We start from the raw sequence: 25,906 nt of genomic DNA on the forward strand, positions 1-25,906 counted from the left end.
TGTCTCTCACCCTATCCTCGTCAATGAATTAAGCGACTGTGGCATTGATGCCTACACAGTTGGATGGGTAAAAAATTGGCTGATGGGGTGCACCCAGAGAGTAGTGGTGGACAGGTTGTACTCAGCCAGGTGAGATGTGAGCAGTGGTGTTCCCCAGGGCTTGGTCTAACAGCTTCATCAGCGACTTGGATGAGGGGGTGGAAAGCAGTGTCCAAGTTTGCTGATGACACTAAGATGTGGGGCAAGGTGGACACACTTGAAGGGAGAGAGAGGCTGCAAATAGATTTAGGCAGACTACAAAAGTGGGCAGATGAGAATAGGATGGGGTTAATGTGGACAAATGCAGGGTGCTGCACCTTGGGAGAAGGAATCCACAGCATACATACAGGCTGGGGAGTTCCCCTCAAAAAAGCACAGAGGTGGAAAGGGATCTTGGAGTCATTACTGACTCCAAGATGAACATGAGCCGCCAATGCCAGACTGCAGCCAGCAAGGCCCGCCATACCTTGTCATGCAACCAGAGATGCATCTCAAGCCAGTCCAGAGAGGTGACTGCGGTCAGGCTGCAGTTGGAGTACTGCGTCCGGTACTGGGCACCGCACTTCAAAAGGGATGTTGCCAGCCTGGAGAGGGTTGAGAGGAGGGCCACCCACTTGGTGAGAGGGCAGCAGGACAGGCCCTATGAGGAGAGACTGAGGGATGTGAACCTGTTCAGCCTCAGCAAAAGGAGGCTGAGGGGGGACCTGGTGGCTGCCTACAAACTCATCAGGGGAGATCAGCAGTAAACAGGTAGAACCATTTTCTCCCCAGCACCACCTGGGGTGACAAGGAACAATGGTAATAAGCTGATGGAGAATAGGCTTAGGTTAGAGATCAGAAGGCAATATTTTATAGTTAGGGTGGCCAAAATCTAGAACCAACTTCCCGGGGAAGTAGTCCTTGCCCCAACTTGGGCAAATTCAAGAGGATGATCACCTGTGTGGGGTCTTGTGAACCCAGCATTCATTCCTGCCTGTGGCAGGGGGTCAGGCTAGATGGTCTGTTCAGGTCCCTCCTGACCCTAGCTGCTATATGAAACTATGAAAGATGTGGTAAATGGGCAGATATATTGAGAAAAAATGTGTTTTGTTCAAATTTTCAAGCATTTCATAGAATCATAGAAGTAGGGTGGGAAGGGACCTTGTAGATCTTCAAGTCTGACCCCCTGCCTGGTCAGGAGAAAAAACTGGGCTCAAATGATTTCAGCCAGGTAGGCATCAAGCCTCCTCTTAAAGAGCCCCAGGGTAGGAGCCAGCACCACTTCCCTTGGAAGTTGGTTCTAGATCCTAGCTGCCCTAACTGTGAAGTAATTCTTACAGATGTCTACTCTAAACCTCCTCTCCAACAACTTGTGGCTGTTATTCCTTGTTATGCCAGGGGGTGCTAGGGGAAACAAGATCTCTCCCAAACCCTTCTGGTCCCCCCTAGTGAGTTTATAGAAGGCCACTAGATTCCCCCCTCAGCCTTCTCTTCTGAAGGTTGAACAGGTTCAGGTCTCGCAGTCTCTCATTGTAGGGTCTGCCCTGTTGTCCCCGGATCATGTAGGTGGCCCTCCTCTGGACCCTCTCAATATTGTCCACATCCCTCCTGAAGTGGGGCGCACAGAACTGGACACAGTACTCCAGCTGTGGCCTGACCAGTGTCACGTAAAGGGGGAGGATCACCTCCTTGGCCCTGCTTGAGATGCACCTGTGGATGCACGACAAGGTGCAGTTAGCCCTGCCAACTGTGACCTCGCATTGTTGGCCCATGTTCATCTTGGAGTCAGTAATGACTCCAAGATCCCTTTCTGCCTCCGTGCTCTTACGAAGGGAGTTTCCCATCTTATAAGTGTGCTGCTGGTTACTACTGCACCCTGTACTTGTCAGTGTTGAAGCGCATTCTGTTTTTGCTAGCCCACCCCTGTAATCTATCCAAGTCTTGCTGCAGTCTTTCCCTCCCTACTAGCGTGCTCACCTCACCCCAAATTTTGGTATCAACAGGTTGCTTTTCACCCCGTTGTCCAAATTGCTGACAAAGAAATTGAACAGCATGGGCCCAAGGATCGAGCCCTGGGGGACTCCGCTGTCCACTTCTCCCCAGGTCGAATATGACCCATCCACCACCACCCTCTGAGTACAACACTTTAGCCAATCTGCAATCCATCTGACTGTGTAGGCATCAGTGCCACAGTTGCCCAATTTTTTAATGAGGATGGGGTGGGAGACAGTGTCAAAGGCCTTGCTGAAGTCCAGAAAGACTACATCCGCGGCAACACCTGCATCCAAAGCCTTTGTGATCGGATCATAAAAGACAATCAGGTTGATCTGACATGACCTGCCCCTAACGAAACCGTGCTGGTTGCCCTTGAGCATCAACCCTGAGGCTGGCCCATCGCAGATGTGCTCCATGATGATCTTCTCAAAGAGTTTCCCTAGGATTGAGGTAAGACTGATGGGCCTATAGTTGCCCAGGTCCTCTCTCCTCCCTTTTTTAAAGATAAGGAGTACATTGGCTATCTTCCATTTGCAGTGGCTTGTCTGTCCCTTGGGACAGATCATCTTTACTCATCATATCACTTCCTCAAGAGCAAATTGGATGCTTATCTTGCTGGGATCCTATGACCCCAGCTGACTTCCTGCCCTTTGGGCGGGGCCTGGACTCGATGATCTTCCGAGGTCCCTTCCAGCACTAATGTCTATGAAATCTATCTATGAAACAAACAGAAAGGACCAAAGAATGTAATCATAGTTAACAGTCAACAGGTGGTAAACATGCCCTGGGGTTTTATTTCAACTCTGCAGTGAAACTGTTACCTTGGCAGTTGTTTGGTTTAAATGATCTGCATTTGCATCAGAGACCATTTCTGGACAATAATCTTAGCCTCCCTATAATTCTCTTCCTTTTTTCTGAAGACTGGTTTTCAGGAATGGTGTTTATTAGTCCTGTGTGAAGCGGAAAGTATTCACTTTGGATTCAGTGAATTCGGTTTGGTGATTTGGATCACTGTCCCGATTTGATTTGGCCAAAACTGAAAATATATGGCACTGAATTATATTCAGCCATAGACTATACAGGCAGGCAGTGCCAGCAGGAGCAGCTGGGGAAGTAGCTGGACAAGCCCTGGCTTGAGCTGGCAGCTCTGGGAGAAGCCACAGCTTGTCCGGCTCCTTCCCTAGTTGCTCCTGCTGGGATGAGGTAGGTAGTGCTGGCAGCCCTGGGAGAAGCCATGGGAGCTGAGGGGAAATGATTGGGGAGTGGGGGGATCGAACTGGGAGCTGGGAGAAGCCCCTGTTTGTTCCCGCAGCTCTCGGTTTGATCCTCCAGCTCCCAGTTTGATTCCCCCAGCTCCCCGATTAGTCCCCCCAGCCCCTGCAGCTTCTCCCAAGGCGAAGCAGGCAGTGCTGGCAGCCCCAGCAGGGGGCAGCCCGGAGAGTAGCCAGACAAGCTGTGGCTTGAGCTGGCAGCCCCAGGAGAAGCCTTGGGGGCTAGGGGAAATGATTAGGAGCTGGGGAATCGAACCAGGAGCTGAGGAATTGAATCAGGAGCTGGGGGAAGCCCGTTATCATTCCCCCCCAGCTCCCAATAATTCCCCCCAGCTCCCTAATCATTCTCCTCAGCCCCCATAGCTTCTCCCAGAGTTGCCAGCACTGCCTGCCTTGCTCTAGCAGGGGGACAACTGGATGAGCAGCTGGACAAGCCGTGGTTGCTCCTGGGGCTGCTGGTTCAAGCAGGGGCTCATCCACCTGCTCCCTCAGCTGCTCCTGCTGGCACTGCCTAGTGCCTACCTGTACAGTCTATGGCCAAATCTCTCTGAATTGATTCAGAGGCTTCCGATTTGGTTCGGAAAGATTAATGGGTCTCCTGATTCAATTAGGATTTAGAGATTCGGCCACCGAATCAAGCCAGATCTTCTCTGAATCGAATTGGCTACTGAAGCGTTGCACATCCCTAGTGCTTATCTTCGTATCACAGATAACTTAATTTCACTATAACTGTTGCCGCTTATTCAAAGTCCTCTTGTTTGGCCTTTTTGCCCCCAGGGTTTTAGAAAATGTCTTTCTATAGTTGCAGTCCACTTAAGTGAATGTTTCCAATTTACTGTATTCAGGTGACAGTCTTGTGATACTACTTCCCATTTTGTGTACTTTCTTCCAGATTATTTTTTTATTATTTTAATAAATCAAAAGAAATCAATTTGACACCTAAAAAAATTCCAATTTCTTAGTGTCTATATTAAATTCTCAGGTAAGTAATGCTCTTCTTCCTAGTGATAAATTCGTAAGTATGAAGGCTGATAAAAATGCTTGGATATCTTGAATTTTAGCTCACAATAATGGGTTTAATGGTTTCAGTGACCTCTGTTACCTACATGCTCTTCTAAAAATGAGAATTCCACAACATTCCCTGGACCCCAGATAGAGACAGATCCTGGGCAGCAGGCATCAGAAGCTGAGCATCCAAGAAAAAGTACTGCTGTCTAATAAATAGTGGACTCTGCCTCAAAATCTGCCTAGTGGCATATTACCTAGCTTCCAGCTTGCTCTCTAACAGCTACTGCAGATGATGCACAGAGGACTGGGTGCACCTTCACAGCCAGAGGTCTTTGTTCCTTTCTAGAGGAATTCAAATATTATAAAGGCCTTATGTCTGTCCATAACACTTTATTCACACTCTGATTGGTTCTCTGAAGCACCAGTCAGAGTGCTTCAAGAGCATTCCAGATAGGGAACATGGCGGCAGCAGGTGGAGTGGGCCCAGAGCTCAAGTGGTGGCAGCAGGGAGTGGTCCTGTGCCCCAGGCCCAATGCAGTGCAGGGGGAAGGGAGAAGCAGGCCTGGGCCTGACGTGGTGGGGGGGAGGGGAGGAGCGGGCCCAGGCCTGATATGGTAGGGGAGGGGAGAAGCAGGACGGAACTCCCAAGTGGAGGGGGGGCAGACACAGGGCTCTGTCCCTGCCTGCCCCCCCCAACATCATTCTTGACGAGCAGTTTGCTGTTGTCTTCATATAAACCATATTAGAAATCATAGTGATTCTTTGTCTTGAAAGGCATTCCTACCTCGTGTACTGTCATACAGAACTAGCAGTCATAGACAATAGCAAAGCAGTGTTTTATATAAAATAACAGCCTTACCTTCTCTTCCCACATTGTGGATAACTTGCAACATATTTTTCACAGTAACAGGACAGAAAAGAACATATTTCTAGCAGATTAGCCAAGCAGGTTCTAAATAAGCACTTAACTTTGGAAAGAAATCAACTAGAATACATTATCTTTTGGAATGAAAGAAGTTTTACTTGTCATCAGAGGGGAATAATATACACCCTGGGCAGTCTGAAGCATTCCTACATGATTCCTATGTTCCAACTTAAGATTTTGAGGTGCTGATTATTTCTCAGTTAAAGTCAGTTTGTCAGCAGCATCAGTTTTTATATTCAGTTTGACAGTAAATCAGTATGTATTTGTGAATCAGTTAAGAGATTCTTAAAAAGCCTCAGTAATGTTCATAAAATCAATAAGAATTCCTCTTTACTACAAAATCTCAATGTTAATACATGAAATACCCTTTCAAACTAATAGGAGAAATTCTGTGTCATCTTTTAATAAAAATGTCTTGGTTGTTCTAATTTGCCTGTATTGTAATGTAATTTCTGAGCAAAAATCGATTGTACATGTTTTATTGAAGATGTTATGAAATATAGGGAACTAGAATCACTTAAGTCTTTGTACAAGTAAATACATGTGCCATTCTCTTTCTTATGTCTTTTGCTATTTAGAAATAAATGAAAAATTAACTAAAATGTTAACAGGTTGTATTTACAGCTGTAGTGACATTTATATCCTATTTTTCTAGATGATTGATTAAAAAGTACCAATTTAAATTATGTTAAAAATAATCCAAACCTGTTTTGTTCAAATAACTATGACTCATAACATTTACTTTACTTATTAGCAAATGGATTTTGAAGCTATTGATGTTTATCATTCATTACAGTAACTTGATAGAGCATTTCTTTAGTTTACTAATATGTTATATTTCAAACTTTTTTGTTCATAGGTCATTTTTATAATTTAGAAGGACAAAAAGATGCCCTACTTTGTGGTAACAGCACAGATGCAGGGTAAGAAATACCATGAAAATTATATACTATTGATTGTATAAACTAAATGTAGTATTTCTGACACAGCTAGCTAAAGAATGAATTGTACTGAACCAGTCCATAGTCTTTCCTCTTAAGTAGTCCTATATAAAAACATGCTGAAATATTTTCTCCCTAAGACCTTTGTTATTACCTTTTGCTGTGGTAGCTGGAGGCAGATCAAATATTTCTCAGCTCTGAACTGTGATGCCCATTATTTGGGCAAATCTGATTTGGAGATTTGGCTGCCATCGAATCAAAGAGACCCCATCCCCCACCCACTCTCCCAGCTCCTCCAGCCTCCATGAGTGCCCTCCAACACCTGCCTACTCTCCCAGCCCCATCAATGGCTGCCCTTCCTGGCACCAGCGTCCCAGCTCTTTAAAAAAAAAAAAAGCCTTGCACTCACCAGCTCCTGCCAGAAAGGGGGGCGATCCCCACTGCCTCATGGCACATGAAAAGGACTCTGCCATGAGCCCGCAGAAGCCCTGACAGCTGCAGCAGCAGCTGGTGAGTGTGGGGATTTTTCTTTTTTTTTTCTAAGAGCTGGGCGGGGCAGCCATTGATGGGGCTGGGAGAGAGGGGAAGGGATGGGAGCTCATGGCAGAGCCCCCCACGCAATGCAGCATAGTGTGGGGCAGTGGGGATGGCCCCTCTGCCTGGCAGGAGCCAGTGAGCCAGGAGTCGAGGCTTTTAAAAAAAAAAAATTTCGTTTAAGTGCTGGGCTGCTGGGGCTGGGCAGGGCAGTCATTGATGGGGCTGGGAGAGCGGCCAGGGTTTGGGAGGCACTCAGGGAGACTGGGGGAACAGGGAGGGGATAGGACCTAGCGGGGGTCCCCCATGGTACCCACCTCCTCTCTCCAGGCCTCCGTCCCCTCTCCTCCCCCGTCTCCTTACATACTGGCATGGAGCCCAGGTCCAGCTCCCTGTGGCAAGAAGCAGGGACTCGCCAAATTGCCAAATCTCCAAATCTTTCTCCAAGTCTTTTTCGAATTGATTTGGAGGCTTCAAATCAATTCGGACCTTTTTATTGGTCTCCCAATTTGATTTGGATTTGGAGATTTGGCCGCTGAATTGGGCCTTACCTCCTCCGAATTGAATCAACACCCAAAGCTTCACACAGTCTTATTAGGGAAGCTCAGTTTTGTTTGGTTTATATAAATCAGTTTCAGTTGTTATTGTGCACTGATGCAGATGAGCTTGTGGGGGGATGCAAGCGACTAGTTTTGACCTGGAACTGTGTCTATTCCAACTTGTAAAAGCTAACTAAAGGAGTCAGGGACCATTATTAGTAGGCTTCCCTTCAGAATTGCATTCTGGAGTCTGCAATTGTCCAGCCCTTACTCAAGAAGCCATCTCTTGATGCCAGTTTTCCAGTCAGTTATTGCCTTGTTTCCAAAACTTGTGGAAGTTCAGTGAATGGCTCCAGGCTTATCCACATGTTATCAAAATTCTAGATCCCTGTCTTCCTGGCTTTTGTCTTGTGTGACATGGACACGTGCTTTTGTAACCTTGCTTGATGTCCTGCACCTAGCAGTCAGCGAGGAGATTATGTCCTGTTGATCTTATTAGATCTTTCAGGACCTTTGATGCAGTTCACCATGAGGTGCTATGAGCATGTTTGTGACATGGTGAGTATCACAGGCTCTTAGGCTTTTCAAAAAGCAAAACAAAACAAACAGGTTGCTAGAAAAATTGTACTGGCAGAACTGTGTTGATTAGGTTTGTGATTTTTTTTCCAGTACAGTCATACCAGTATAGCCCTAGCACGAATACAAGTATATTGGTTAAATGTGCTTTAAAACACGTTTACGGTAAGTGAAAAGTGGGAAGAGAAGGAATCATCTCAGAGCAGATGAAATGGTAACTGTTCAGGTGACCTACAGTCAGTGAAAGCTAAACCAGTGTAATTTCATTGAGAAGTTCTTTTGAAAGATAAAGTGCCCTGCCTAAGCTGTTACCATCAGGTAAGAGAAGTGCACGAAGAATTACAGTATATCAGTTGTGCCAATGTAATTCCCCCCTCTCCTCCTTTCACTCACAATCATTTGTTGGTTTGCCCATATAATCGTACCAGTCTTATTTATTTTGAAAAGTTTAACATGGCAAAACTGTCTAGTGTAGACAAGCCAACACAATAATAATAACTAATATAGGCTGAATGCAATTTCAGGAAATTCTTGTTGTTCTTTATGGACTAAAAATGCAACCAGTTTGCCTAAGACTGAGGCTGCTACAGATATTTTAGTAAAGGGCAGTCATATACACAAGGAACATTTTGACTAAATCTATAGATAAGAAAATAAGATTATCACTTACATAAAACTTGGTTACAAAAAAGAACATAGGGAAGGGAATCTCTGGGAAACTGAGTCTAGCCTGTTACCCAGGCAGCTATATCTCATAATTTTATTCATAAATTTGTCAAGGTATATCTTTTAGATAGCCTTTATGCCTGCACCAGGGCATGGTCAGGGCACCCTGCATTCAGCCAGGGAAAGCAAAAGCAGCAATAATGATTGCTCCCTTACTTATAGTTGGCTCTAGACATGGGTATGTCTTATAATAACACTAACTAAATGGGTTGTTCAGCTCTGTTACAAATATAAAACTGTTAGCATAATGGCCTGGGGCTTTATCTCATACCTGTGTACTGGTCAACTGTTCAGAAGCAGGCAGGAACTGAAAGCAGTGAACAGAACAGAGGAAAAAAGTTCATGCCCTCTTCTTGGCCAGAGAATCTCAACATGCTTGTGTCTTCATTTGCTGCTGATTTTCCTTCAGGAGCCACCATAGAAATTAGGTATTGGAAAAAGTAAGTGCAGCCCATTCTGAAAATTAAAAGTCCTAGGCTGAGCTTCTCTAGAACTGGCAGCAGTCAAAAATGGGGTGAGCTGGCAGCAATAAGTGGTGAAGGCTGAATCCCCTCACCACTGAGTGTCACTGATTCCCAGGATGCAATTTAAGTAGAGTAGGGCATAAGAGTGGCCACCCTCCTATGGTGGGGCAAAATCTGCAAAGTTTAGGAAACAGTGGGATGCTTTAATCAGAGAAGAATGTTCCATAGAATTTGCTTCTTGTCCCAGAGAAAAGTATTATTCTTCCTCAAAGTTATAAAAAAAATGCAACATGAACAACAAAAATAATGTTTATGACATCAAAGTAGGGAAAATACAGTAGTCCTCCCCTGGTGCATCAGAGGAGTACAGCCGGTACCATAAAGAGACAAATACTTGAAAAAATGCATAAGAAATACTCATTCTTTGGTATTGAACTCAGGCTACTCTCTGTTCTGGTCTTTCAGTAAGTTCATAAACGGATCCAGAAAACCATTCCTCATTGTTTCCCCAAGACTTTAGAAAGTAAACTTCTTGGAGATTTACTCAATATGATAAAAGACTATTTTCCTTTTGTTTGGTTGTTAGAGAGAAACATGTTTCATCAAGTTCTCTTCATAGATAAATGCATCATTCTTTCAGGAAACAGGATTTTGAGCAAATAAGGACAACAACTGATTTTAGTCAGCATAAAACTCTAGGTTGTTGTAGTTATCGTCAAGGAAGAAATTTAGGGGAGAAGAATAGGTCTCTGATTTGTCAACTCTGATTATGCTTCTGTGGTAGTTAGTATCATGCAGGGATACCCTGACCAGTTCTTGCTTCACTTCCAGCCTGACATTCAAATAAATCAGTAAAGAATCAGTACACAACATATCTTGGCTAAGAGCCAATACTGTCATCTCTGCAAATTTATCCCTGATATTATCAGGACCCTCCTTGTCTAACCCTACTTCAAGGACTCAATTTTGTCCTGATTATTTCCCCTTAGCTCTTGCTCATTTGTTAAATACTTTGAATCTATTTATTTAAAAATTCTTAAATTCCATGCACAAGGCTGTGCTGCAAATGGATATTTAAACTTTTACATAGCCAGTATATTTTAGGTTTGGAAAGTCTTGTTTTAGAACAGGAGTGCTCAACCCCCAGCTTCTGGGCCAAATATGGCCCATGGAGCCATCTCATCTGGGCCACAGGGATTTTTGTGTCCAGAAATTTGGCAGCAGGGGAAGAGTGGCCATCCTCTCCTGCTCCCAGATTCCCCGGTAGAACTGGTTCATACTCCCTCTCCTCTGCTTCTGGACCAGGGCTGGGCCATGCCCCCTGATCCCCTGTGGAGCCACGTTGGGGCTCAGCTACAACCCCTCCACCCCCATGGAGCCAGGTTAGGGTCGGGCCATGCCCCCTTCCTCCTGTGGGGCTGGGTCAAGCTCCTTTCCCCTGTGGGGCTGCATTGGGGTTAGCCTGCCCCCCACATCTGCTTTTGAAGCTGGATGATGTCCACTGTGCCTACCCCTGGCACAGAATTGGGACCACCAACTGGACCTGACCTGCAGAGGGATCAAGCACACTGCCCATCTGGCCTACCAGGAAAAAAAGTTGGGCACCACTTCCCTAGAACATCCCTGCTACAGGTTCATATAGAGCTGGTCTGACTTCAAGAGCCAGGGACATGAGAAGAACCTGCTATGAGATTGATATACAGGTGTAGAAAGAAAATTCATGGCTAATTTGGATTTTTCCCCTTCATTTCTGATATAGCAGGAGTAGAATTTCAGTTTCACTAAGCCACAAGCTGTCAAGAAACTTGATCCATCTTTTCTGTGAGGAGGAGCGGGATTGTGAGGGAGTGTCTTTGATTTTTCTTTCCAATTCTCTTAATTTTCTTGCAAATTGAAAATTTAATAATCCACAGTGAGCTGCCTACATTGATTAATAAGAATTAGTGAATCTTTTAAAAAATCTGTTGATAACTCAAAGACATCATTTTATTTTCTATCTTTTTTTTAAAAAAAAAACAACCCTAATTTAAGATGTATTCCTTTCTTCTTTTTTTCCCCTTCCCTTAGTCAGTGCCCAGAAGATTATATTTGTGTGAAAGCTGGTAGAAACCCCAATTATGGCTACACAAGCTTTGATACGTTCAGCTGGGCATTCTTGTCACTGTTTCGTTTGATGACTCAAGACTACTGGGAAAACCTTTATCAGCTGGTGAGGATATAGTGAAAGGTCTAAAATCAACTGTGAACAATGTATTTTGCTAGTATATAACACAGACATGACATGTTTTTGAGAATTGTTTAAAGGAAGAAAAGATTCCTCAAAGAACTGAAGAATCATACAGAATCTTGAAGCAGGATCTGAAATGGCTTCTAAACCATTAAACAGAAGGTTTTTGGTGTCTGTTTCATTATTACAGAAATTTCATTTGAGGCAGTACTCCAGTCAGAACTGTAATAGTGCATTTATTTTTAAATATATAGTGAATCTTAGTCATGATTGCAAAAGGTATCATCCCAAAGTTAAATACCTTGAATCCTGTTTGGTATTTCTTCTTGCAATAAACTAAGATCTATTTTTTACGTGCTGCTGTTGGTAGAGCATCATTTTTAAATCTCCTGGCTGGTGAAAGAGAAAGACACAATTGATAAAAATTTGTTGCCAATAATTCCAACATGTAATATAAGCATGTTTTAAACTTTTTCTCCTCTTCAAGATTATTTTACACTGAAACAGTTTACTCCCAGAGTAAAACAATCTTGAGTAACACAGTCTCTCATCTCTCTCATGAACATGCACTCTCACATGTTCATGCTTGACATTCATTTTTATTTTGATTTACAACACAAATACAATCCTGTTCCAAACACAAAAATAATTCCATCTTTGATAGATGTATGCTTTTCTAATAAAGTTAGTTTTATTTGAAAATGATGCTGTGTCATTTTTAATCATGCACATTCTTTTCCCCCAGACCCTACGAGCTGCTGGCAAAACATACATGATATTTTTTGTTCTGGTGATTTTCCTGGGATCTTTCTATCTAATTAACTTGATCCTTGCTGTTGTTGCCATGGCCTACGATGAACAGAATCAAGCAACCCAAGAAGAAGCAGAACAGAAAGAGGCTGAATTTCAGCAGATGCTTGAACAGCTGAAAAAGCAACAAGAAGCAGCTCAGGTAGCTTTGTGAAAGAAAGGCTCACATTTCTAATGTATTTTTGCCCACTTACTGTTTTATGGCCAGCATTGTATCATTATATATATGTATTAGTAATAGAAAACATGGCATTAGGAAAGAAATAAGTTATTATGCTTGAGAGAGACATTGAAGAATAAATCTCTCAAGAAATGTGTAACTTGAAGTTGGTAATGAAGTTTCAAAAGAAAAAAAGGTGAAAAAAATCAGTATCTATTATGCAGGCAAGACTGCATTTCCTATCATAAGTTGTTTAGCATTTTTCAAGGGCTGACTTCAGTTCTGCTTGTCTGTGTACCTTGTAATTATAAAAATGTTAGATAGTATTAAATAGAGAGTGAAAAGCCTAACTACCATATATACCCAAATCGAAGATAACTTTAAAGTTAAGATGATCCCCCAATTATTAAATTCTAGATAGTAGATTCTAGATATAGAAAATGATAATTTTGTTTTCATTTTCCACAGCTAGAAGCTAGTTATTGGAGGGTCCTCTTAAATTCCTCTCCCCACCACTGCTGCAGGGAAATTACCGTTAAGGAAAGTGGTGCCCCATGCCCCTTGTCCCTCCATTGTCATTCCCTCTCTGCTCTACTGTGCATGCCCCGCTATTACCTGTTCTCTCCAGTGCCTTCCTCCCCTGCCACTTGTCCTCCTTCGGTGCCTTCCCTGCCACCCACCCCTTATATTTTTATCCACTCTGGTTCTGTCTTGAACAGAGACAGAACCAGGCCAGGCCAAGCAATAGCTGCAGCTCTGGCTCCAGCCTTGATCAGGGTTGGGGCCAGAGCTGCAGCAGCTCCCCCCATGGGTCCTCACGTCCCTTCCCTGTGTTCCTTCCCCCATGACCACCTTGGTCCCCATGACCCTTTTCCCAAGCCCCTTCCCTGTGTTCCCCCCAACATGCTCTTTTCCCCCATGCTCCCACCAGCACTGCATGCCCTTTCCCCCACCATCCTGTGCACCCACTTTCCTGTGTTCTTTCCCCCACACTCTTCCTTGTACCACATGCTCTTTCCCCTGTTCTCCCTCGTATACCGCATACCCTTTCTCTGAGACTCTGCCCCACACCATGCACTGTTTTCTCCCCACTCTCCTCCCACACCATGTGACTACTTCCTTAATGCTCTCCCTATTGCATGCATCCCCTACCTGCTGCATGAACGACTCTAGCCCCATCCAACACTGCCATCAGCTGTTTGTCTGGCTCCTTAGTTGAATCTAAAATGAGGATTTTTTCCTTTGCTAAATGGGTAAAAAACCCTTATCTTAGATTCAAATCAATATGGTAAATTATAAGCAAATTTCTTATACTATAGCCTCTGCAGAAAATTTTAGTTCATTTTCACTATGTGGGAAGGAGGGAGTGCTCCTTTTCTCCGCTTTCCCTATCCTTTATTTAAATACCCTTGTTCCTTTCTATTTAGTACCCCTGCTCAATGGAAATCCATGCAGAGCATCTGATAAAGTAGTCTAGCACAGGAGTGAACAAAATATGAACCACGGCCCACATCCAGCCTTCCAGGTGATTTCATCTGGCACATAGTCAGGTGCCCACCAATTAGTTGTATCCATAATAGCCCACAGCTTGCCCTCCTGTGCCCTGCGTAGGGCTCAGCTTTGCCCACTTCTGCCAGGGCAGCGTGCTGTGCTCCCACCCTTGTGCATGTGAGGGCCCAGGCTTCAGCCCCGGCCCTAGTCAGCACATAGTTTCAGGGCAGGGCTGCTGCTCAGCTCCCCTGGCCTCCAGTGGCTCCTCCTCTTGTCCCTGCTGCAGCACTCCAGGCAGCAGGTAGGAAAGTGGAGGTGGGTGGGGAGAAGCTGCAGCTGAGTGGAAGTGTAGAGCGTGGGGTCAGGGCAGCAGGAGCATGGAGGCTGGGTTGGCCCAGCTCCATCATGTGGGGCTTCCTGGCACTGGAGTCCCAGAAGATGAATGTGGTGAAAGCAAATGGAGCCAAGGCATTGATTCCATTATGCCCCACCCAGCTATGATGTGTTGCTCTGGCTGGGTTCCGAAAGCTGCATGCAGGACACAGGTTGCCCTGTGAGATGGAGGCAAGATGGCTTGGCTCTGCTCCCTGCCATAGTGTGCCGATCCCAGAACTGGACAGAGTTGTGTGCTACCAGGGGACTCTGCCTGCATGAGCCATGAGCACCCCAAGAACCTGTTGCTGCTGCTACTGCTGCCAGGAACAGGGGATGTGCATCATGGGGGAGGGGTGTGGGGCCCCACATGCACACCCTGCCATACCCACAACCCCCACATCTCACAAGCAACCCACCATGGACTTGCCACATCCTCTCACACCCCACAAACACATACCCCACAGCCCACACATGTACACCTACCCCCAACCATACCCCACACGCTCCCCCATACAAGAATAAGACTTTATTTTGAGCTATTTTGCAATTGCCTCTATATACACTATACAAACACACATATATCAGGACAAAAATATTTTTTGAAATAAAATTAAAATATTTTATATTAGATGTTTGATTTTTAGTATATGATTTGGACTTTTTCCACTTCCAAGATGGCTGTTCAACATCTTCATTAGCGACCTGGACGAGGGTGTGGAGAGCACCCTGTTCAAGTTCGCTGATGACACCAAGCTGTGAAGTAAAGTGAATACACCAGCAGGCAGGGACCGCATCCAGGCAGACCTGGATAGGTTAGAGAAGTGGGCGGATCTGAACAGGATGCGGTTCAACAAGGACAAGTGCAGGGTGTTGCACCTGGCGAGAGGGAACCAGCATTATGGTTATAGGTTAGGGGCTGACCCTCTCAGCAGCACAGAGGCAGAGAGGGATCTTGGAGTCAGGATTGACTCCAGGATGAATATGAGTCACCAATGCAACAAAGCAATAGGCAGAGCCAGCCGCACCCTGTCCTGCATCAACAGGGGCATCACTAACAGGTCCAGAGAGGTCTTGCTCCCCCTCTATGCAGTGCTGTTCAGGCCGCAGCTGGAGTCCTGTGTCCAGTTCTGGACGTTACACTTCAAGAAGGATGTGGAGAACCTGGAGAGGGTCCAGAGGAGGGCCACTTGTATGGTTGAGGGCCTCCGTGGCCAGCCTTATAAGGAGAGGCTGAGGGACTTGAATCTCTTCAGTCTCCACAAGAGGAGACTGAGGGGGAATCTTGTTAACCTTATCAGGGGCCAGCAGCAGGGACTCAGGGAAAGTCTGTTCACCAGGGCCCCCCTTGGAGTCACCAGGAACAACGGCCACAAGCTGAGGGAGGATAGGTTTAGGTTAGACAGCAGGAAGAACTACTTCACTGTAAGGGTGGCCAGAGCCTGGAATAGGCTTCCCAGAGAGGTGGTGCTCTCACCTTTCCTAAAAATCTTCAAGAGAAGACTGGATAGGCACCTGGCTGGGGTCTTATGACCCCTGCGACCCCCAGTGCTCCTTCCTGCCCATGGCAGGGGGTTGGACTAGATGATCTGTCTAGGTCCCTTCCGATTCTATGATTCTATGAGTCTTTGAATCCCCTCCCCTCTCAAAAGGAGTACTTCCAGGGGTAAGGGGAGGGACTTCCAGTGGCAAAGTTCAGAGGTTAGGGACAGGACTTCCAGTCCCAAAGTGGCAACCTGGGGGTGGTACACCTGTCAAGGAATAGGGCTACCCTTGCGTCCCTTGACAGCTTACTAAAACTCATTAAGTGGCCCTCCAGCAAAAATAATTGCCCACCTCTGCTGTAAATTGTGCTTCTCTGAGTTAGTCTGTAAGGTGCCACAGTGGTTTTTGTTCTTCTGGATATCATTTAGAACAAGGGTGAGGAATTATTTTAACTGGCACGTTGCTTAATGAGTTGTGGTGAGCTGTCAAAGGCTGCAACGGTGGCCCTGACTCTTGACAGGTGCCTCGCCCCCTGGAAGTCAGCTGGCTCTATTGTGCAGGTCTTCCCCTGGTGGTGCATGAGTGCTGAGAGCTGTACACGTGCTGCAGGCAGCACTGCATGATAGAGGTGCAGTGCTGGCCAGAGCCACATGCTGCTAGGTGGCTGCACCTGCTCAGGCCATGAGCATCCCAAACATCTGCTGCCTTTTGCTGCTGCTGCCGCTGGCAACAAGGGCTATACGCCATTGAGGTATGCCCCACACCCTTCCTCACACCCACATCCTGCCCAGCTAAGGTCCATGCTCCTGATGCCTCCCTGGGCATGGGCTCTGTGCTCCCACCAGTTCCATGCTCCCATCCAGTTGCAGCTCCCTCTCCCCCTGCCTCCACCCTTGTCACTTCACACCTGCTGCCCAAAGTGAGTGCTACATCAGAGAGATGAGGAGCCACTGGATGCCAGGGAAGCTGAGCATGTCCCCTGGCAGCTGCAACAGTGGCAGCAGCAGCTCTGCTCAGAACCTATGTGCTGGCTGGGCTGGGCCTTTGTATGCACGAGGGTGGGAGTAAGGCATGTGGGCTGGGCAGGGTATAATTAGTTGGTGAGCACCCGCAAGCTGTATGAAATTGCTTGGCCAGCCCATGGGCCATATTTTCTTGCCCCAATTCAGAACATAAGAAAGGTTAACAGAGGCAAAGTTGGTTTAAGAATAAAGCCTTGAAGTAATGTAAGTTCATAATTAATGCACAATTAATTTGATTTTAAAACTAATTAATATATTTATTTAATTTTCTCATTACTTTTTGCTGAACTTTCAGGTAAAGATGCTTTTATTTATCTCACAAAACAAAGATTGATTCTATGATTTAAATGTAAATCAGAACTCACCCTCAGCTATAGAATTACAGCCAGCACATCCATGGCATCTTATGTTCCATGTCCTGCTATCCTTGAGGTTTTGAAGTCTTACATAAAAAGAGTAGGAGTTGGCCTTATACATAAAAGTCATTTGGAGTTCATTTATGGTCTCTAGAAATAATATTTTTTACTACTTAAGTAAAACCTTATTGTTTTATAGCATTTGGTAATTAAATATATTTGATAATTGTTTTTAACAAATGTTCAACCCCTTGCTACAACAGGCAATAGCAGCAGCTGCAATTGAAATAACAGATTTCAGTGGTGAAGGTAGGATTGGTAGACTTTCTGAGAGTTCTTCAGAAGCATCAAAGTTGAGCTCAAAAAGTGCTAAAGAAAGGAGAAATCGAAGGAAGAAAAGAAGACAGAGAGAGCTGTCTGCAGGAGAGGACCAAGTCAAGGATGGAAAGCTTCCAAAATCTGAATCAGATGGCAGTATCAGAAGAAAAGGTTTCCATTTCTCATTAGATGGGAACAAGCTCACATATGAAAAGCATTTGACTTCACCCCATCAGGTAGTGTTCTGCGTAGTGAAAACGATATTTTTAACATCATGGTTTGACATAGAAATTATGGTAATATTCACCTATTGTTTTGTGGTTTTGCTTAATATTGCAAAAGAAGACAACTGAAGGCTTTTGTTACTTAAGTAAATTGCAGCATTCACTAAAATCTGAATTAAACCGTAATTTAGTATCTATATTATAAATACGGGTAATCATTGCCACTGAAGTTAGCATTACCACAGATAAAAATCTTTCTGCCTCTGGCTTCAGCTATCTGAAGAAGATAGTTCAGGAATCATTCTTTCTTGCACTTCTCAGGTCTGTCTGGTACGTAAAAGTTGCAAGTTATGATACATGCCAATAATAGTATGTTCCAGTTATCAATGCTTTCTTGTATATTCAACCAAAAAAGTCCTTATGTAAGCTAAACACATTATAATATGTGTAGAATGTGCAGGAATCTTACATTACTAAATAGAAAAAGTAACATTAAAAGTATTGCCATAGAAAACTTAGTCACCCCAAAAATAATGATTTCTGATGATCATGAATATGTTCTATGTGTGTATTTCCCAAGCTTAAATTCTTTGTCTATGAAAACATTTTGTGTGAGAAACATTTCTAAGTCATGGTTTTATTGAGAGACATGCTATGTACTTAAAGATAATGTATATTTTCAGCTAATAATTTTATTTATATCTTTCTGCAGTCTTTGCTGAGCATTCGTGGTTCCATTTTTTCTCCAAGGCGCAACAGCAGAACAAGTCTGTTCAGTTTCAGAGGTCAGGGAAAGGATATAGGATCAGAAAATGACTTTGCTGATGATGAGCATAGCACTTTTGAAGATAATGGAAGTAGAAGAGGTTCTCTCTTTGTGCCATGCAGGCATGGTGAACGGCGCAACAGTAACATTAGTCAGGCCAGTAGATCGTCAAGGAGGTTACCGATGCTTTCAGTGAATGGGAAGATGAACTGCACTGTGGATTGCAATGGTGTGGTTTCCTTGGCTGATAGACAACCTTCTCTTTTGTCACCTACTGGACAACTTCTGCCAGAGGTGATAATAGATAAACCAACTACTGATGACAATGTAAGGAATTTTTAAATAGTACAGGCATAATGGCCTTTGTTCCTGCACCTGCCTGTGTTTCTATGGAATGGAGCCCCTTGAGAATGGTTGACCAGGCTGTGAATGTTTCTGCATCTTGCAGTACCTTTTAATATAATCAAATAGATTTTCTAGAAAAATATGATAATGTATAATGTTATTATATGTAGTTGCAAGCACACTGAACTAACAGGCTGAAATACAAAAAATACTGAACATGCAGTATATGACCATTTGCTACTTATCTGTGCAGTAGGGATATGCACAGACCTGTATACTTAGTTTTATGAATCGTGTACTCTTCTTAAATGTGCTTCTCATTTGGCTTCCTAAGTAGTCTATATACCTTTTCCTTCTCCTTTTTATATTATTTCAATTTACTGCTTTCATCCAGAAGCCTCCACTGTCTCCATTTGCTGACTGTCTTCTACCAGCCTATTGCTTTGTTTTCCCCTTCCTCATGTCTATACACAGATTTATTTGTGTGTATATGTGGAGGCTACCCTGCAAGTCTTTAGGCATCTCTTAAGAGTTCCTGAAGTTTTAGCAAACCTATCTTGTTCTTGGACATAGTCAGAGGTTTCACTGCCTAGAAGCATTTCAGAATATGTTAATATACACTTCATGCTCACCCCCAATGTTGATGTCTACTTTTTGTAAAGTAGAAAGGCAGTGAACAAAGGGACATGTTATACATGTTCAAAAGAACCAAGAGAAAACTCTGTGGGCATGGCCAGTGGTAGGTACATGTGCAGCCCCTGAGAGGACTGGTGCACCTCCTCACAGGCAGTGCTCCTCACTTAGGCAATGGGCAGGGGGGGCAGGCAGGAATGACAGTGCCCTCCCTGTCAGCTTTGGTTGGGGAGTGGGGGCACCAAGTGAAATGCCGCTGGCACTTCTGGGAGCACCACTCATGCTTCCTGGTCGGTGTGATCAGCCACAGGGGGGCATGTGCAGTTGGCGTGATGGGCCACAGGGGGGCATGTGCCCCCCTGACTCAGGTAGCACCAGTCGTCCATCAGCATGGCTATACAAGCATTTATTTTACTGTGCAGTAAGCAGGAAGAGTCCAGCATCTACACATGCAAGTGTTAAAGCTCAGTAATGCTGTGTGTGGTCTAACTTGGGAGTAAAGTTAGCCCCAAGTCAGTCCACACAGACAGTGTTACTGCTCGGTATGGTGTCTATACATGCGTTACTATGCAGTAAGTAATCAGGTGTTAATTTGATACCTGCATGATGCCGGTATCGAATTTACGTTCATGGCATTGTAAGTCACCATATTTACCGAGCAGTATGGGCATGAACAGGTAGACATGTGACCGTACTGCAGAGTAATTTTGGTTACTGCACAGTAAATGTGCATATATAGCTGCACCCAGTATGTAGCAGCAGCACCAGCATGTTACTCATTTTCCTGTAGCACTATCACCATCTTGTAAAAGCCAGGTAGGAAAAGTTAATAAGGCAGTAAAAGCCCCCCCGCAAAAGAAGAAGGTTGTGAGCTATGCATGTGTTGTAGGTGAAGAGAATTAAGATCATGATTAGTTAGGAGCACCTAAAGATGAACTCTAACGGAAACTCCATCTCACACACCAGAATCTGTACATATCCTTATGAACCACCTGAGGTACATACTGAAGCAGATAAAGTTGGGAAAATCTGTTCTCCCTTTCAGATCTGATTTCAAATTATTACAAAACAATAAACTATGCCTGCAATTAATGTATTTCCAAAAAATTCTGAAAATTTGATATGAGCTTAAGATTGAATATTTTAAATGGAACATGCTCATTTAGTAAACCAGACTTCAAGATTATCAGTCGCATGATATTTTTGTTCTCCTCTCCTGGTTTTTACAGATTTATTTATTTTTGGTTAAGAAATGTATAAATGTACACCCCAAGACGTCTCCCTTCATACGTAGGTGCAGGGTATGATTGAAGGTACAGGTATAACTTTAGACTGGTAATTTCAAGGTATTGCTCCCCTATTTAGATAGGCATTGGCAAACTTTAGTTCAATTAAGTCAGACTTTTCTATTCTTAATTGAATCTGAGTGTATATATAAAAGTAAATCAGAGATATCAGTCATTGTAAAGGGTATCTCATAAATAATATTAGTCACAAATTGAAAGAGAGATACAGACTGGCCTTTTCAAATTGCACTTACACAAAAATAATTGCATAAAGTTTATTCACAGTAATCATAATTTGCTGAATATATTTTGCATTTGAACTAATCTGGAATTGTAGGTATAATGGGAAAGTGTAACCTAATGCACAATACATAGTAGAAGGAGCCAAGAACTCTTGATTGATTTCTGATTCTACTTATACCACTGGCATGCTATATTACACTGGTTTCCTTGCTTAAATTCTGTCTCTTCCAATGTTTTCCATTTGTGTGACAGAATTAATAATATTTACCTATTTCACATTAGTAATCTGAAAATTATAAAGCTAACATTTATGTAGCACTTAATATTCTTCAGATATTTTCATTAAGAGTTTTTTGCAAGTGCCAGGTTCATATTACAGTGGAGAAGTCTGACCTAATAGACTGCATAAGCATGAAGCTGCATGTAGCATGAATTCCTTGAAACTGAAAGATTTACAAGAGAAACTTTGTGATATCTGCTTACAGTCTAGGGACAGATATTCAAAAAGCTTGAGCCTGAATTGATTCAATCCTCCCCGGTTAGTTTAACTTGCAGAGATTGAACTGATTTGCAAATGTATAGACATTCACTTTTAATTCTAGAAATTCAGGCACATACTTGCAATGACCCAGGTATGCTCACCTCCAGTGTTGGCCCAGGTATGGCGAGGGGGCAGTAGAGGATATTCTCCCTTCCCTTCCACAGGGAAGCTACGCGGGGGGGGGGCAGGCCTGAGTGTAACTGAGGAGGGGTTTAAACCCCCACCATAGCCTTCAGAGTTCCAGAGGGTCGGGGAAGAGGGAGCGTGGCCAGACGGCAGCATGGCCAGACCCCCGTGGTGGGGAAGGAGGAGGAGAATGAGAGCTCTGCTTGCTGGAGCGGCTCCCTGACAGCCAGGAGCAATTCGGGCACACAGCTCTTCTGCCTGGCCTCAGAGGGGGACTCTTCCCCCTCTTGCTTCTCCCTTTTCCCCACCACCACAGAGCAGGGAGCAGGGCTTTGTACAGCGCTGCCTAGCCCCAGAGGGGGACCTTCGCCTTCATCCTCCCCATTCCCCGCCACCACTGCTGCAGGGTGGGGAGGGAAGCTCTGTGTGATGCTGTCCAACTCCTGAGGGGGGACTCTTCCCCCTCCCACACCTCCCCCCCTAGCTACAGGACAGAGGTGGGGGGGCTCTGTGCAGCACTGCCAGCCCTGGAGCAGGACTATTCCTGCTTCTCCTCCTTCCCTGCTATGGGGTGGGGAGGAGAGTTTGTGCACTGCTGGAGGGGGATTTTTCCCCCACCCCCCCTTCTGCTGCCACTGTGGAGGGGGAATGGGGGCTGTCTGTGGTGCTGCCTAGCACAGGCCAGCCTGAGTGCAGGGTGTGGCTGTCACTGACCCGCAGCCACTGGGGATGGTTCTGTCCCCATGGCTCAGACTGGGCCTGCCCAACCCCAGCCAAGCCAGCCACATGGCTGTGCTGGCCCACTAGTGTGGAGCCTTCTCCACCAGCTGTAGCTCAGTGACAGGGAAACTGAGCCCTGTCAGTGAGAACAGCATGGCCTAGCACACACGGGTGATGGTTGACTGGGTAGTGGCTACTTGGGCCGGCTCAGAGTTGCTGCAAGGGCGCATGTGGGCAGGGAGGAGTTTTATTCCTCCCTGCATCCCTTCTGCACCTGGGGACTGCAGCTGGGGTCTGCCAGCCCCAGCTGCTCCCTCTGCTGCTCAAGGCAAGCAGGCAGACCCCAGCTGCAGTGTGGTGGGGAGAGAAGAGGGAAGAATTAACTTTTTCTTCACCCACTTTGCCTTAACAGGGCCATGCTTGAATGTGTTTGGCCGTGACCCCACCTTTGCTCAGGCTAAAGAGCAGAGGGGTGGGGCTAGCCTTGCTCTCTGGAGTGGAGAGCACAGCCCAGTCCAGGGCTGCAGGGCATGCTGAGATGCTGAAGGACTTTGGTTTAACTTAAACCAGGAAGGGCCTGGAACAGAAGTTGCATAAACCGGTTTGACTCAAATCAGTTAAGTCTGATATTACATTCAACCAGGTTTATTTTAAACCAGTTTTGGTCACTTTGAAACTGGTGTGTGTGCACTGAACTTATTATGTTCTCTTAAAGGTTTAAACTGATTTCTGATCGCTTAAGCCAGTTTTTTTATAACTTTTGTCCCTAACGACAATGTTTATGAAGTTTAATTCATCCATATATTATTTTCAGAGCACTACTACAGAAATAGAAATAAGAAAGAGGCGGTCTAGTTCCTATCAAGTATCAATGGATTTGCTGGAAGACCCTACTGTAAGACAAAGAGCAATGAGTATAGCCAGCATACTCACAAACACAATGGAAGGTATGTAACAATTATTTTGTTACAAATGAACAAATACAAGTGAATTATTTTGTTTAATTTCAGCCTCACTTGAGCTTGTAGCTCACATGAGAGACTACATGTAGAGAAAAAACAAGCAGTGTAAAAAATAAACCAAAAGATAGCGTAGGAAGTGAATATTGTGAAAATTGGGTAGAGGAAAACTAATAAGAGAAATGAGAAAATAGAAAATTTCTAATTTGGAAATGGTTCAAAAGTATCAGTTCTATGCTGTTCAGACCCTTCTGACAATCTTGTTAGTGGGAAGTGTCTATCGTAGTTATATAACAGAAACTTAATGTTAACTAGAAAATATTTATTTGTATTAATTCAGTGTATTCTTGAAAGTAGAAGGCATGGATTTAGCCAATGAGAAGCAATTAAGTGAAATGTAATGCTCTCCAAAATACCTTTACATAAATACCTATCCTGTGAAGTGAATGCGCCCTTTATTTTTTACACAAGATGTTTTTTAGGTTTCTGATTGATTACAGTGTTGATGTCATTCTTGTTATAATTTAGGTCCAAGAATCAAAGTACCTTTGAAAATAAGGTAATCAAGTAATAAAATAGAAATAAAAATCAAATGGAACCTTTTTCAAGATAAAATATTGTTACAATGTTTTCTTCATCTTTCTATACTTTTCTTGCATTTTAGCACTATGTTCACCTGCACAAATATACCACCATACTGAAAATGTAACGTGGATCCCATAATTTGCTATTTAGGACCCTGGTGCATGGGACATTTAACAAGTGTTTTATTTAGAACATAGTAAGCATTACCATGTTGCATTAGAAGTTAGAATGTGTTTTGAGCAGTTGCATGCTATTGCTTACTAAGATCTTAGCCTACCCTGGAAAGGGCTGGAGTCAGCTGTTACTCACCATCCCTTCTCCCCACATCCCCCCACTGGCACTGAATAGAGCTGGTTCCTTGTCCCTGCATCACACTAGAGCTGGTTCTAGACTTTTGTGTGGTGCAGGGTTGGGACTGATAGTCAGATGATCCATCCCAGCCCTAGTTTTACACTGGAGCTAGTTCAAGACTCTGGTATGGTGCTGGGCCTGGGACTGATAATCACTTGCTTGTCAGTACCAGCACCCACACTGCACTGGGACCAATTCAAGACTCTGGTGTGGGGGTAGAATTGACAATCAGTTGTTTGTGGTGCCAGCCAACCCCCCACTGCACTGAAGTTTTGAACTCGTTTATCTCTGGAGAGCAGTCCAATGGTGGCTGATCATGTGTTACTTAAGATAACCTGGAGGTACTCCTCCCATGAAAAGTTGGTAATTTTGTTACAATATGATTATACTTAGCATGTATTTTACTGCTTCAATGTGTAGACATTAAATTTTAAGTGCAACTCACACATCCTACCTGTAACATATGATATGGTCTTTAGACCAACTGTCACTGTCTTTTATTTCCCAATACTTCAGCATGCAATATTGCTACTTATATCACTGCTTCTCTGTCACTCATATGTTTAACTAATAAGAATGACTTTTCCCATGAAAAGTATTCGAGACTTCAAAATATTTCTATACCTTGACAGTTTTCAATGGAATTTCTCCACTTTTCAACTTTAGAAATTTAAAATAAAAGCAAAATAAATAAATATTTTCTTCAGTTTGTCTTTACATTTTTTTTTTTGTACTCCAGAACTTGAGGAATCCAGGCAAAAATGCCCGCCCTGCTGGTATAAATTTGCCAACACTTTCTTGATTTGGGACTGCTGGGAACCTTGGTTAAATGTAAAACGAATTGTTAATATTATTGTCATGGATCCATTTGTTGATCTTGCTATTACCATCTGCATCATTTTAAACACACTCTTTATGGCCATGGAACATTATCCAATGACCAAACAATTTCACAATGTGCTTATAATGGGAAACCTGGTAAGTCTATCAGATATGTGAATACTCTAAAATATTTTTTTTTTATTTTACTGTTCTGCAAAACATTTTAAATTATAGTATTACTCTGAAAAAATATTACAAAAAGTAGCATTTTGAGATTTAACTTGCAAGATGCTCATTTCTTACCCCCATATATCTTTGTCACTGGAAGTATTTAGATTTCTCATTAAAGACAGTTTCTCTGCCCCTGCATAGGCTTTCACAGAGTGCCAGGATAACTCACTTAGGAAGAAAAGGAATCTACAACTATGTACAGTAAAAGATTTGTTATCCAGTACCCGTGGGGAATGAGGGGTGCCAGATAACAAAATATGTTAACAAAATAGGTTGAGAGACCCGAGCAGGCGTTTTTGCCACTGCTTCTCCTGCCGCGTCCAGGGCATAACTTCCCCTCCCGCTGCATCACAGACCCAGTTAATAGAGCATGCCAGCTTGTAAGGTACCAGTTAAGGCAGTTTTTACTGTATATGACTAATTTGAAGAAGATCAGGCCACCACTCAAATAATTTCAAGCAATCCTAGGTTCTTTACATGACTAAATGTCAAAATGAACAAGGAATAAGCCATTCTAACTCAGGAAAGAGTTCACAGTGGAAGTATTAGACTCCAAATTCACAGGAAGAATTCCAAACAGTAACAGATATCATCAATCAAGTTTTAGCCCACCCAAAAACACCAGAGAAGGTGAGTCTCAGATTTGCTGGACATGAGCTTTCATCATATGCATTATAGCTTGACATATTTAATCTCTGCAGATGTCATAGAATCATAGAATCACAGAAGTAGGGTCGGAAGGGACCTTGTAGATCTTCAAGTCCAACCCCCCGCCTGGGCAGGAGAAAAGACTGGACTCAAATGAGTCCAGCCAGGTAGCCATCAAGCCTCTTCTT

General features: G+C 43.9%; 1 protein-coding gene across 4 annotated transcripts in view; it reads left to right on the top strand.

Annotated features, from left to right (window-relative positions):
* Nucleotides 1-25,906, top strand: part of LOC109322530 (sodium channel protein type 2 subunit alpha-like) — a 123,050-nt gene that overhangs the window by 29,949 nt on the left and 67,195 nt on the right. For 2 of the 4 annotated variants that reach the window (XM_019553586.1, XM_019553584.1), the window contains exons 7-13: nt 6,077-6,140; nt 11,065-11,206; nt 11,970-12,176; nt 17,184-17,474; nt 18,175-18,555; nt 22,937-23,069; nt 24,757-24,995. In XM_019553586.1, the coding sequence (XP_019409131.1) occupies nt 6,077-6,140; nt 11,065-11,206; nt 11,970-12,176; nt 17,184-17,474; nt 18,175-18,555; nt 22,937-23,069; nt 24,757-24,995 (1,457 nt within the window). The remainder of the gene's footprint in view (nt 1-6,076; nt 6,141-11,064; nt 11,207-11,969; nt 12,177-17,183; nt 17,475-18,174; nt 18,556-22,936; nt 23,070-24,756; nt 24,996-25,906) is intronic. The other 2 variants (XM_019553588.1, XM_019553585.1) reach the window with 1 other exon arrangement.

Source organism: Crocodylus porosus, unplaced genomic scaffold (assembly GCF_001723895.1).
Source record: "Crocodylus porosus isolate Cpor-Errol unplaced genomic scaffold, CroPor_comp1, whole genome shotgun sequence".
NCBI lineage: Eukaryota > Metazoa > Chordata > Crocodylia > Crocodylidae > Crocodylus > Crocodylus porosus.